This window comes from Andrographis paniculata, unplaced genomic scaffold (assembly GCF_009805555.1).
Source record: "Andrographis paniculata isolate CXL003 unplaced genomic scaffold, ASM980555v1 Contig65END, whole genome shotgun sequence".
Taxonomy (NCBI): domain Eukaryota; kingdom Viridiplantae; phylum Streptophyta; class Magnoliopsida; order Lamiales; family Acanthaceae; genus Andrographis; species Andrographis paniculata.
The window spans coordinates 4,565,024-4,579,639 of NW_026137601.1; the positions used below are offsets into that span (position 1 = coordinate 4,565,024).

Here is a 14,616-nt window from a genome sequence, read left to right on the forward strand (position 1 = left end):
CGGTCGTCGTTTTTTTTTTCGGTCACCGCCTCCTGCTTTGTTCCTTACGTCGTGGTGTGGTTGGTTTTTTCATCGGAGTTGATCTCGTTTTGCGACTGCTACCTATTGGATTGTTTGATCTACTTTTTTTATTTGGGCTTTGATTTCGTGATTCACATATTTTTATACGTTTTTTTGTTATGGAGCGTATGGAAGTTCATTTACCTATTACTACTATCTTGTCCGGCGATAATTATGATATTTGGATGCAGTCTATGAAAAGTTTCTTGATTGGTAGGAAGTTATGGCGAATTGTCACTGGCGATATCCGACCACCTGTCTCTCAATCTCCTTTTGTGCATGTTGATCCCACCTCTCGGGAGCATGAAGATTATGTTGCCAAATTGGAATATTGGGATAGTAAGAATCATCAGATTCTTACTTGGTTGCACAATACTTCTGTACCTGCGATTTAGGTACAATTGACTCCTTTTGATACTGCAAAGGAGACATTGGATTTCCTCGCTGCTCGTTTTCAAAATACAGGTCTTGCTCATTATTATCAACTTTGGACCATGATGAGCTCCGCCCGACAGCAACTTAGTCAGTCTGTTAATGAATTTCTTGCTCAGGTTCAGCCTATTCGTTATCGTCTCCAGCAGTCACAAATTAGTCAGGACCATCTTGACCTTATTCAGATCTTGATGGCCCTTCGACCTGAATATGAGGCTGTTCGTGCCTCACTCCTACATCGACATCCATTGCCTACTCTTGATGCTGCCATTCAGGAGATTACTTTTGAGGAGACCCGTTTCCAATTGGTTAAGACACCGAGTTCTGATTCTGCTTTAGCTGTGTCTCGCCAGTCCCGATCTGCTCGTACTGGATGTCGAGTTTGCAAATCTCCTGATCACACTTGGTCTACCTGTCCGAAGATTGAGTGCCACTCATGTCGTCTGCGTGGCCATATTGCTCCGGTCTGTCCCACAAGATCTCAACGTTCAGGTAGTTCTGCTCCTACACATTCCGGTAGCTTTGCTCCCAAACCTCGAGAGCCTAGTGGGTCTTCTTCGACTGCATTTCCTACGATTACGGCTGCTACTACTGATGAGACTCAGCATGCGCCTTACAATCCTCACAACATAGAAGCCATCATCAAACAGGTTATGCAAACCAATTCTGCTATGTCTACCACTCCAGGTACATCTACTTGGTATTTTGATTCTGGTTGTTGTCACCATATGACCTCTAACCCTCGTAACTTGACCTATATGTCCCCTGTCTCCCATTTACCACCCATACATACTGCCAATGGTACTACCATGCATATTACCCATACCAGTCTTGCGTCCTCCCCTTCCCTATATCTTTCTTATACATATTGCATCCCTGACTTAGCCTTAAATCTTATCTCTATTGGTCAATTAGTTGAACAAGGTCTTACCGTTACATTCTCTTCTTGTGGTGTGCAGGTTCAGGATTCTCAGACGGGTCAACTTCTCGGGACGGGATGCAAAACGGTTCGGTTATTTGAGCTTGAGTCTCTTTATACCTCCTGTGCATATCCCCGCTCTGCGGCTCTTACCTCTAATTCCTTTAGTCTTCATTGGCATCTTCGCCTAGGTCATGCGTCTTTCAGTAAGCTCCAATCACTCCATACTAAAGGTCTTTTAGGTCCAGGTCGTTTTGAGTCTTTTAAGTGTGTCGATTGTCAACTTGGAAAGCAACCTGCTCTTAGTTTTTTAGAAAGTTCATATATTGCTATTGAGCCTTTTTCTTTAGTCCATTCTGACATTTGGGGTCCTTCTCCTGTTGCTTCCGTCAGTGGTTTTCAGTATTATGTTATATTTATTGATGATTTTTCACGATTTACTTGGATTTATTTTTTGAAAAATCGTTCTGAATTACCTTCTATATATGCTCAGTTTGCTCAGATGATTCACACTCAATTCTCCCGTCCTATTAAAGTCCTTCGTACTGATAATGCTTGTGAGTACAATACGTCATCATTTTTGCAGTTTTTATCTAGTCAGGGTACCTTGGTACAGCGTTCCTATCCTTATACATCTCAAGAGAATGGGCGGGCAGAACGCAAATATCGTCACATTCTCGATACTGTTCGTGCCCTCCTTCTTTCTGCTAAGTGTCCTGATCGTTTTTAGGGGGAAGCAGCCTTAACTGTTGTTTACAGCATTAATCGGTTACCCTCGTCAGTCCTCCATGATGTCAGTCCCTTCGAGCGTCTATTTGGTCAGTCTCCTGATTATAGTTTATTCCATCCATTTGGTTGTGTGTGCTTTGTCCTCCTCCCTCCCTATGAGCGGACAAAGCTTCAACCTCGAGCTTGTATATTTTTTGTTTTTTGTTATGGCGACGAACACAAGGGTTATAGATGTTGGGATCCTATTTCTAATCGATTGCGCATATCTCGTCATGTCACCTTTTGGGACCGCACATATTTCTCCACCTTATCCAAGTTTAGTACATCTTTTCACTCATCTTCTCCCTTCTTTTCGTCTTCACTCTCCGATCTCTTCCCAGAAACCTCTTCCTCTTCTTCACCACAGCTCATTGATCAATCTGTCTTGTCACCGTCTCCTGGAGTTAATCCGCCTGCGCCTCCTGAGCCGATGTCTACTCCTACACCTCTCCCTACTTGTCGTCGTTCCACTCGTGTAAGTAAACCTCCTTCACACCTTAATGATTACCATTGTTACTCTGTCATTTTATCTCAACATGAACCTAGGTCCTTTCGTGAGGCGAATGCTGATCCATTATGGCAGCAAGCTATGACTGAAGAATTGCAGGCTCTGGAAAATACTCACACTTGGGATTTAGTGGATTTGCCCTCAGGAAAAACCTCTATTGGGTGCAAGTGGATTTTTAAAATTAAGACACACTCTGATGGTTCCATTGAGCGCTACAAGGCTCGTCTGGTGGCCAAAGGTTATTCCCAAGAGTATAGAATTGACTATGAGGAGACCTTTGCTCATGTTGCTCGTCTCACTACTGTTCATTGTCTTCTTGCCGTTGCGGTTGTTCGTCAATGGTACCTTCTTCAGTTAGATGTCAAGAATGCATTCCTCCATGGCACACTTTCTGAATAAGTTTATATGACCCCTCCTCCAGGTTTCTTGTCTTCTGGAAAAGTTTGTCGTTTGCGTCGTGCTTTTTATGGTTTGAAGCAGGCCCCTCGGCTTGGTATGCCACATTCAGCGCTGCACTATTGGAATTTGGTTTTACCACATGTGCTTACGACTCTGGTTTATTTCTTCGTCGTTCTTCATCAGGGATAGTTATACTCTTACTTTATGTTGACGATATGATCATCACGGGAGATGATGTATCTGGTATTTCTAATCTACAAGCATATCTTAGCCAGCAGTTTGAGATGAAGAGCTTGGGTCCCCTTCGTTACTTTTTGGGGCTTGAAGTCTCTGATTCTCCCGATGGTTTCTTTCTGTCCCAGGCTAAGTATGCCTCCGATCTTCTTGCTCGAGCTGGTCTCACAGACTGTCAGGTAGCATCTACACCACTTGCGTACGACGTTCAACTTACTCCTCATGATGGTTCTCTTCTTGATGATCCTACTCTTTATGGTCAACTTGTTGGGAGTTTGATCTATTTGACTGTCACTCAACCAGATATCGCTCATGCAGTCCATATTGTGAGTCAGTTCATGGCAGCTCCGAGGACCTCTCACCACTCTGCCGTCTTACATATTCTTTGTTATGTGAAAGGTACTCTTCTGCATGGCTTACAGTTCTCCTCTAACTCCTCTTTGACTCTCAGCGGTTACTCTGATGCTGATTGGGCTGGTGATCCCACCGATCGACGCTCGACCACTGGTTTCTCCTTCTTCCTAGGTGATTCTCTCATTTCTTGGCGCAGCAAGAAGCAAACTTTAGTTTCTCGCTCAAATGCCGAGTCAGAGTATCGTGCTCTTGCTGACTCTACTTCAGAACTTTTATGGCTTCGACGGCTACTCACTGGCCTTGGTGCCCCTCAACCATCTTCTACGGCTCTTCACTGTAATAGTCAGAGTGCTATGAAGATGGCCCATAATGATACCTTCCACGAGCGCACCAAGCATATTGAGCTTGACTGTCACTTTATTCGACAACATGTTGTCAATGGAGTAGTTCATCTCATTCTAGTATCTTCTGAAGATCAGACAGCAGATATCTTTACCAAATCTTTTCTTCCAGGCCGTTTCTGATTACTTTTGGACAAACTCAAGTTGGTCTCTACTGCACTATCTTGAGTTTGAGGGGGGATGTTGAGATATTTTAGATATTCAGATTTAGTAGATTTATATCTAGATTTGATTTTATTCATAGATTAGATTACTTAGATTTGAGTCTATCGAGTCTATTTTGTATGGCCTATATATAGGCTACTTATTTTGACGATAATAAGACAATCTCATTATTTTTCTCCAAAATTTCTAACATATAATATTTATAATAAATATATTATTTAAATAAACGTTCGCGAACAAAGCTCGGGCTCGTTCGTTAACCAAATGAGCCTGTTTATGTTGTTCGACTCGGCTCGTTAATGTTCGCGAACGAGCTTTAATCGAGCCGAATCAAGCCGAACCGAGCCGAATTCACGAACGGCTCGGTTCGTTTAACAGCTCTAGTTCCATCATAATATAAAGCTTGAATTTTGAAGAATTTTGAATTTCTTTTTAAATTTATTGATTGGTCATTGCATTTATTTTATAGGAGTTTTGAATTTTGATTTATTTATTTTATTGGTTATAAGATATAATATAATATTGTGTAATTTAAATGCAAACAATTAATTTTTAATAATTACTCCATTTGTCACCAAAATATAGTCTTGTGTGTTGGACACCAGATTTAAAGAATATTGAGATTTTATTGGCAGTGGTAAAAAGTAACGATAAATAACTTTTTTGACCCTGTGAGTATATTAGTGTAAAAAGTAGTGGCAATTGTGTAATAATAATGAAAAAATATGGATACTTTTATGGTGATATAGTTATTTATGAAAATAAGACTATTGTTTTGGAATAGTAAACAAATTTATTGTATTAGGACTGAGGGAGTATTATTTATTGATTGTTTGATATAGTATTTTTCTTAACATATTTAAATATTTTTACAATAAATTTGATTATTGATTATATTTTCTGTTATTTTATTCTATACAATTTAAATATAAACATATATTTTTAATAATTATTTTTTTTGTTGTTTCAATCAATCTATTTAAATATTCATAAAGTGATTTTTTTTTAATTTATACAAGAATGTGTTTTATATATTCAATTTTAATACAAATATAATTTTAATTTAATAATTATTTTTTATTTGATAAAATGATTCTATTAATCTATTTAAATATTTATAAAATTATTTTTCTTATTTATTAAAAATATTCCAATTTATAACTATATTTAAAAAATAAAAATAATATATAATTTTAATTAATTTACAAAATTAGCTTTAAATGAAATTTAAAATTATTATTAAATATTGTTAAAAGTTTAACATATTAATTTTATATTATAATATAAATATTGAAATTTAGCTCAATTATTTTCTTAAAAAAAATTACGATTTTATTATAAATTTTAAATTAGGATATATTATTTCTATATTATAACATTTTGTAACAATAAAAAATTAGGTAAAACATATTTAGTAGTTTTTATCATATATTACATTAAATAATTGTTATTAATATACAATAAATTTATTTCATTATTTAAATGATAGTGTTTTATGTTTGTGTGTATATAATTCCTATTCGTCTCATTTACTGATTTTTTTTTTTCTTTGTAGTGCAGATTTTAAAATAGATCAATGATTATATATTGTTGGTAAGTTGTTTGTTTATTTATGTATTAATATAAAAATTATTTCTTTAATTTTGATATTGAGATATATATATATTTTTTAATTATTGCATTTTTATGTGGCAATATCGTGATATGTCAGATATATATTAATATTTTCCGATAAAGAGAAAATTGATAATGTATTCTTCTCTCAACAGTTTTCATTTTTAACCTATGTCTTTATTAATTATTATATATAAACATATAATTTTCTATATATATGTTTATATATATATATATATTCTCTACATGGTATTTTAATTATAAATCTACTTTATTTAAAAAAAAAAAAAAACCTTAAAATCTTAAGGTTGTGTTTAGTTGGTAGGTTTTTATAAGATCTTTCAGTATTCTCACAAATTTTCTTATAAAATATTTTAAATAAATACTTTTCTTAAATTTATGTAATGTTTCGGAAAAAAATGGTAGGTTCTTTTATCATATTTTACAAAAAATTTATTATTTATCAAAAATAAAATAAAATAAATAAAAAAGAATTTGCTAAAAATACAAAATTAAACATCTCAAATCTTATAGTTTTATATATATAAATATATAAATTATAAAGAAAAAATATGTATAAAATTGAGGATGAGGAAATTAATAAATAAATTTCTTTTTTGATTTAATAATTTTTTATAGGAAGTTTTATAGAAATAGTAAAATAAAATATATAAAAACCTACAACTAAGCACGAGGTTATTTTTTAATCATTTTAAAAAATAGTATTAATAAATTATACACAAATGTATATATATATATATATGTTAGATAAAAAAGTAAAATTGTGTTTGGTTGTAGATTTTTATAGGTTTTTTACTATTACTTGAATTTCTTCGAAAAAAAAATATTAAATCAAATATTTATTTGTATTTATTACTTTTTTCCTCCTCTAATTTTATACATGTTTTTTTTTTATATATATAATTTACAAAAATAATAATAAGAATAACATGAAATTCACAGTATATTACATTAAAATTTAATTTTAGTATTGAAATATTTCATAAATTTTAGAGGAAATATTTGATTTCATGGATTTTATAAAAAAAAAAATAATAATAAATGGTAAGAACAGTAAAAAACTTATGTAAATCTACAATCAAACACAATTTAATTTCTATTTTTTTTTTACCGTTTTATACAAGATATATATACATGTATAATTTATTAATACTATCTTTTAAAAAAAAAGATGAAAAATGCACATAATATATAAAAAATTATAATACGAAAATACGATAAAATTCAACCTATGAATATTGCAATTTTTTTCACTGATTATATACAATATGAGTATTTATAATTTTTTTTTCGTCGATTACACTGTGCATAGCAACGAGTATCGTCTAGTCTTCGTTTATACAGATAATGTTTATTTATATCATGTTAAATAATTCTTCAAATTAAAATTGGACATCAAATTCAATCATCAAACACATATCTACAGGTTCTTTTGGGATGTGTTTCATAATATTTTCTGTTTAATCTAACTTTTTTTCCTCAAGGTCATTATATATATAAACTTTTTGTTTGGGCTGTGCTAACATTCATTCAATGGATTGTATTAGCCCATTATATTATTTGGAGAACATTTTGGATTGCTACGTAAAAAATAAAAACATAAATAATAATAAAAATTAATAATAATAATAATAATAATAATAGTAGTAGTAAGTAAACTGCATAAGGAGATTGTATTTAAATAGTCTTGAAAATTTTTTGTATATTTAATTCATCTAACGTTTGTCTTGCCGGATGACACGTTTTTGTCAGCTCAAAGTTACTTGGCGAATGAATAATTTTATTTTTTATATATATTTTATTTTTTAAAAATAATATAAAATATAAAAAATAAAATTTAAAAATATAAAAAATAAAATTATAAAATATAAAATATAATTTAAAATAAAATAAAATAAAAGAAAATTAAAAAATGAAAAATATAAATATAAAATGAAAATAAAAAAATTAAAATATATGATAAAAAATAAAAAAATAAAAAAAATTTCCAAAATATATAAAATATAAAATATAAAATATAATTTAAAATAAAATAAAACATAAATTATTAAAAACTGAAAATTAAAATTATAAAAAATGAAATAAAATTTAAAAAAAAACAATATTTTCTATTTTATTTTTCTATTTTTTATATTTTTAAAAATAAAATAAAAAATAAGAAAAATAAACATTATCTTCGTGTTCATCAGGTGGTGCTGATTTGACAGACACATATCCTCTGGTATTCTATACAAGCATCTCCGGTGATGAATCAAGCATCTCCGGTGATGAATAAATATGTGAAAAATTTTCACTTATATGACTGTTTTAAGACAACCTTCCGTTACAAACTAACCTAGTCTAGTTTGGCTTTTGGCAGGAGAAAACAATTTGTATATTTACATTGGCTTTTGTCCAAAAATAGAAACAATTTTTAAGTTGAAAAATAATTTTTTTTTCTTTTTTTTTTTCCAGAAGTATATTGAAGGTAATTTTAAATAAGTAGAAACATTTTTCAACTAAAAATAAAATATTATCCTTCTTAATAATAATACTATAAAATAATTAATTTATATATTATATTTTAATAAAAATCAATAAAATTTTAATTATATTATTATTTTTATTTATATTTTATACTTGAATTAAAATTTAATTTTAATTTAATATTATATTATATTAGATTTTAATTTTAATTTTAATTTATATATATTTTTAAATTAAAATTTTAAAACATAAATAACATTTGAAATTTTGTAGTAGATTAAAAATAATATTACGTTAGTGAAAATGTGTAACAATTTTTTACATTTTTGTTCGTTGACTTTATGTATAAAGTAATTGTACGTATAATCTTATATTTGTAATTTAAATAAAAGTTAAAGGTATTTTGGTATTAGTATATAATACTTTTTTTTTTTATAACGTGGGAACCCACAGCCCCTGGTTACTTTTAACTTTTTGTAAAATAGAAAAGAGATATTTGAAGTTGGACATACGAAAATAGTTAAAATTATATTTTGAATTATGACAAATAGAATACTTTTTTATATTTTAATTTAAAATCTTTAAATATAAATAATAAAATTTAAAAATAAATTATAAAATTTTTATAGAAAAAGATAATTATAATAAGAGCATTTTTTTTTTATTAATTTTAACCATTTAAAAGAACTCTATTACATCACAATAGTTTTTTTTATAAAAAAATTGCTTTTGTAACGATCCATCAAACACAAAATCGAACTCTTTCTATTTCTGTTTTTGCTTTTAGTTTTTGTTTAATTTTCACATTAATTCAAACAGACCCTAAAATGATAAAGAAATACAATTACGAAATGACAAAATAGTTTATCCATAATAATAATAATAATAATAAATAAATAAATAATAATAATAATCATTTGCAGTGACATTTTCATAAATTCTTATCTGAATATTGGAGAGTGAAATTATATATTATATTAAACTTATTATATTGAATAATTAAATTTTAATTATGTATATTAAATTGTTCTTCTTTTTTTTCTTTTTAATTCACAACACAAGCTTGATTTTTGGGTGGGTTTTTAATATCTACTGTATAATTTTTTCTATACAAATAGTAAATTAAATATATATTGTAAAAATATACTCCCCGCGACAAATAACCTAATTTTCTTTTTAATTCGTCCAATAAAAATGATCCATTTTTATTTTTAGTAAATTTATTCATAAACATACTTAATAAATATAAATCAATTTAATTAAATTTTAACTTATTACATGTAGGATAAATTTAAAACCCCTTTATTTTTATATCTATGTTCAAAATAAATATTTTTATCTATATTTAAAAATTTTTATTTTTGTAAAATTAATTTTAAGTTAATAATAAATATATTATCTACAAAATGACATCAATATTGAATATATTTTACGGAGATATAATAGTAAAATTATTTAACATATCAATAATGCTATTCATATAAAAAAAAATAATACTCTTTCTGTTCCGCTGCAAGGTTGTCATTGGTTTTTTATATGTTGATATTTGAATATTAATTATTATATCAAGACGTAGTACAAATCGAGAAAAAAAATTCAAGAATATATTTATTAGTCTATTATAATAGCAATACAATGACATTTTTAGAGTAAATCATTCAAATATAAGGATATTTTTAATGTCAAGTACAATGACGCAAAAATCAAATAACAACCTTGCAGCGGGACGGAGGAAGTAAAATAATATTATTAATTATTATCAATAACTTATTAAATCTACATTACCTAAAATACTATGTCCACGGTTCATCTGGACGGAGAAAGTATTAAATTAATTTTTCATTCAAAATATTGCATGATATAATAATACTTATTCAAAATTTTAAGATTGGTTTGGTTGTGTATGAGGATTTTAGAATATAAATTTTTTCGCAACGTGAAAATCCACAATGCTATTTTTTAAATGCTCTCTGAGTGAATTTCGGTCAAACTTACTAAAAATTTTAGTTTTATAATTATTTGACATCATATAAATAGATATTTGATATTTTTCTTTAAATAAATTTTTTATACTACCTCCGTTCAGCTCTAAGGATTTCCCAAACACTTAGTATGACAATGTTACTTTGTTCGGTAAGGGTCTAGATCTGGAGGACCTCCGATCACCACCCAGAAGGTCGGAGAATCTCGAGCGTCGGCCAGGCCGGCTTCCTTTGGGCTGCCTTCAACCGACGGATTTGGGATGACTTTCGTGTATCAGAGGACCAGGTGGTGAATGTGAGAATAAATAATACGATGCATCAGCTGCGGGACAGGCTGGCCCTCCAGGAGTGTCATGACTTTCGGCAGCCGATGTCCAAAGCTCTGAAGGCCGAACAATCCTTTAAAGAGGTTCAAACCGCTCGAAACCAGAAGTTCGGAGCGGAAACCACTCTGCTCATTCCCAGGGAGAAGATTCCAATGCTGAGGATGAACCAAATGAGATCTTCCTGGCTGAATCCCATGGAAAAGCCATCAAAGAAGGCCACCTTGGGCTGGCTGAGAAACCATAAATAAAGATTGATACTGAACCATTCTCTATACTAATAAATGCCGTCGGAATACGTCAAACAAGGCCAAAAAGTCAGCATCAGGATCTAAAAAAAATAACATGAAAATGGAACCTAAAAAATTGGTGTTCGAATGACTCAGAAGGTTGATCAAACTCTTGAAAAAGAGCTCGGTGTGCGATAGACTTTCTCCTACTAATATAGTTGCGGAAGTGAGCTTCGATAAGGGTGGGAAAGTCTGGTAAGTGACCTCGGTAGATCAGATAGTGATTACACTACACCAGACCTGCCTTCCTAAAAGAGCTCCTAATGATGGAAGCTGGGCCGTGAACCAGAAGGAGCAGAGATCGCGATTTTCTACTAGTACCCGAAAAATGAGAGTGTAGCAATAACATTTGGCCGCTCGCCTCTACCAGAAGGGTCGGGTTGGGGGCCAGTAGGCCAAGGACCAGGAAAGAGCCGCCGCAGAAAGGTCGAAATTAGACTAGCAAGGTCAGACAAGGAAGCAGCATTCAGATGATCATGATGCAGTGTCACTAAAAGGCCGAAATTAGACCAGGAAGATCAGGAAAGGAAGCGGCAGCCATACGATCAGAATGTAGTGGCCACTGGAAGGCCGAAATTAGATTGGGAACGTTAGAAGCAGCAGCCAGACGATCAGGATGCAGTGGCCATTGGAAGGTCGAAATTGGATTTGAAAGATCTGCTCCATCAGCTTCAAGCCCAGCAGGAATGGAAACCGAAGCGTGTCAGGCCTAGCGGGAATGGAAACCGAAGCGTGTCATGTTGGAAAGTGAATTTTTTCTTGACCAGCAGCCTCCTGCAATATCTAACATGATCTAGGTTTCGGAAGATGGACCGATGATTGGAACACTCGATTGCGACGAGATATAGGAAGCAAGTTTGGACATAATTGCCACCAATCAAGACCTTGAATAAGTTTTATATTTCAGGGGCGACTTCAAGGTCAAGGTGATTAGATTTTTACCTCCAAACCGAGGACAACACACGGCCCTGCAACTCGTTAGTTCATCATGAATGACGACATGATCCTCCAGGACTAGGAAGTGCGAGCAGGCAGATTCGGCTGCCCATTCATATATGCCGAAAATTATGCTCCTTACCTTCTTGACGGCCAGGCAAGGGCATTCTCCCAGCCGCCTATTTGGGATGAAGGTGAAGATGAGGTCTATTATTCAATCTGAAGAGCCGCTCCACCTTTCAAAGTGCAAGATCCATTGGAGGAGGTCAACCTGGGGGACGAGACAGCCCGTCGGATGATGCGGATCAGCGCCCTGTTAGATTTCGAGAAGAAGAAGCAAATAATTGCTTTAATCCGAGAGTTCAAGGACTTCTTCGTGTAGGATTACCATAAGATGCCCGGGTTGTTGAGGAACTTGGTGGAACACCGAATATCCACCAAAGCATCATTGCACAAACAACCCCATAGACGTTTCAAACCGGAATTGTTGCCGAAAGTGAAGGAAAAGGTTGAAAAATGCCTTAAAGCTAATTTTATCTGAACATGCAAGTACCCAAAGTAGATTTCCAATATTTTACTAGTGGTGAAGAAGAATGAAAAGATCCGGATCTGCATTGACTTCCAGAACTTCAATTTAGCGACACTGAAGGACGAATACATGATGCATACTGCCGACATGCTCGTTGATTCTACGGCTGGATACGAGATATATCTTTTATGGATGGCTACTCTGGCTATAATAAGATATATTTAGCCGAGGTGGACACCCATAAAACAGCTTTCCGCTTCCCCGGAGCAATTGGAATCTTCGAGTGGATAGCAATGTCCTTCAGCCTCAAGAATGCCTGAGAGACGTACTAGAGGGCGGTGAACATGATGTTCATGACCTGATCGGTGCTTGCATGGAGGTATACATAAATGATGTGGTGATGAAGTCCCGAGCATTTGATTAGCATCTTCTCGATCTTCGGAAGGCCTTTATGCGTATGAGACAATACGACCTCAAGATGAACTCGGCAAAGTGCATTTTGGGAGTACAAACTGGGAATTTCTTAGGTTTTTTGGTCCATAAAAAGAGGATTGAAGTTGACAAAAATAAGGTCAACGCTGTCCAGGACCTTGGGCCCCTACGCAACATTAAAGAGCTACAAAGCTTGATGGGGAAGCTCAATTTCTTGAGGAGATTCATCGCCAATGCGGTTGGGAGAATGAAAGTCTTTTCGGTGCTGCTATGCATGGGAGTAAGGACGTGTTTGAATGAAAAACAACCCAGCAACAAGCCCTGGATCAAATTAAGTAGGCGTTAACACCTCTCCGGTGTTAATGTCTCCAATCAGTGGAAGGAAACTGAAGCTGTACATAGCTGCGACCGATGATACAACGGGCTTTCTCCTTGCCCAGGATAACGATGAAGGTCGAGAGTGAGCTATTTATTATCTTAGTGAGACCCCCAACCATGTTGAAACTCTTTATTCACGTATTGAAAAACTCTGTCTATCATTATATAATGCATGCACAAAATTAGAGTATTATTTGATTCCTGTTGAAACTAAAGTCATATGCAAAGTTGACCTTTTATGCTATTTATTAAATAGGCCAATCCTCAGAGGTTGTTTCGTTAACTGGGCGTTAAAGTTGCGTCATTCGCATTAACATACCGGCCCCTTAAGGCCGTTAAAAGATAGGCCATCACTGATTTCTTGTCCGAACATCCTGGGATGGTTCAGGCCATCCCCTGGGATTACTTGGTACTGGAACCTTCGCTGGTTACTTTCGATGGATCCAGCACCTCGGGAGCAACCGGAGCAGACATGGTGATCTCCAGTCCATAAGGAAAAGTGTGGCGCTTTGCCCACCAACTTCCGCAAGGTGTCACGAATAACCAAGCTGAGTACGAGGCGCTACTTTTAGCATTGCGATTCTTGGTCACAAATTAGGTCAAGAAAGTCGTCATTCGAGGGGATTCTCAACTGGTTATTTGATAAACCCTCAAAGAATTCATAAACAAGGAACCACAGCTTCAGGACCTTCTTCGAAAAGCCCACGATCTCCTTCAGCAGCTCAAGGAGGTGACATTAGAGAACATACCTCGGGAATAAAATTTAGAGGCCAATGACTTGGCCCAATAGGCTTTCCGATTTAAAATAGGGGAAATACAACAAAGATATGAATGTTTGCAGGCTACTCAGGACCCAGACTGGCGAACTCAGCTGCTGGAAGGTCTAACTGACCTTGGGAAGGTCGCTTCAAAAGCAGTGTGCCATCAGTTTCTAAAATACACGCAAATAGATGGAGATTTGTACCAACGGATGCTATGAAAGTCATGGCCGAGGTCCAAGAAAGTGTTAGAGGTGTTCATAGGGCTGGACCGGCTATAAAGTGGATAATACTCCATTACGGCTAATTTTGGCCGCGAATCTCACAGAATTGCGTGGCTTATGCTCGAAGATGTCCAACATGTTAGCACTATGGACCACTTCGATGAGTCCCCGTAGAAGAACTTCATTAGATTATCAAACCTTGGCCTTTCCGTGAGTGGGTGATAGACATCATCGGCAAGATCCATCCTCCATCTTTCAAGGGGCATTCCTTCATTCTCGTATGACGTAACCTGCATGGCTTCGTATATATTTCCCAGGTTAAAGAAAAATAACCTTAATCAATGTAAGAAATTTGAGAAAGAAAATAGATAAGATCGAGCAAAAATTTGATACCCAACCCAGTAGATTAAGAACCTCAAGAAT

The 14,616-nt window shown here is 33.6% G+C and overlaps 1 protein-coding gene across 1 annotated transcript; it reads left to right on the forward strand.

Annotated features, from left to right (window-relative positions):
* Nucleotides 1-3,092: 3,092 nt before the first annotated feature.
* LOC127262399 (uncharacterized mitochondrial protein AtMg00810-like) lies at nucleotides 3,093-4,198 on the forward strand. The gene is made up of 2 exons (XM_051291055.1): nucleotides 3,093-3,180; nucleotides 3,270-4,198. The coding sequence occupies exons 1-2, from the start codon at nucleotides 3,093-3,095 to the stop codon at nucleotides 4,196-4,198; spliced, it is 1,017 nt and encodes a 338-aa protein (XP_051147012.1).
* The last annotated feature ends 10,418 nt before the right edge of the window (nucleotides 4,199-14,616 follow it).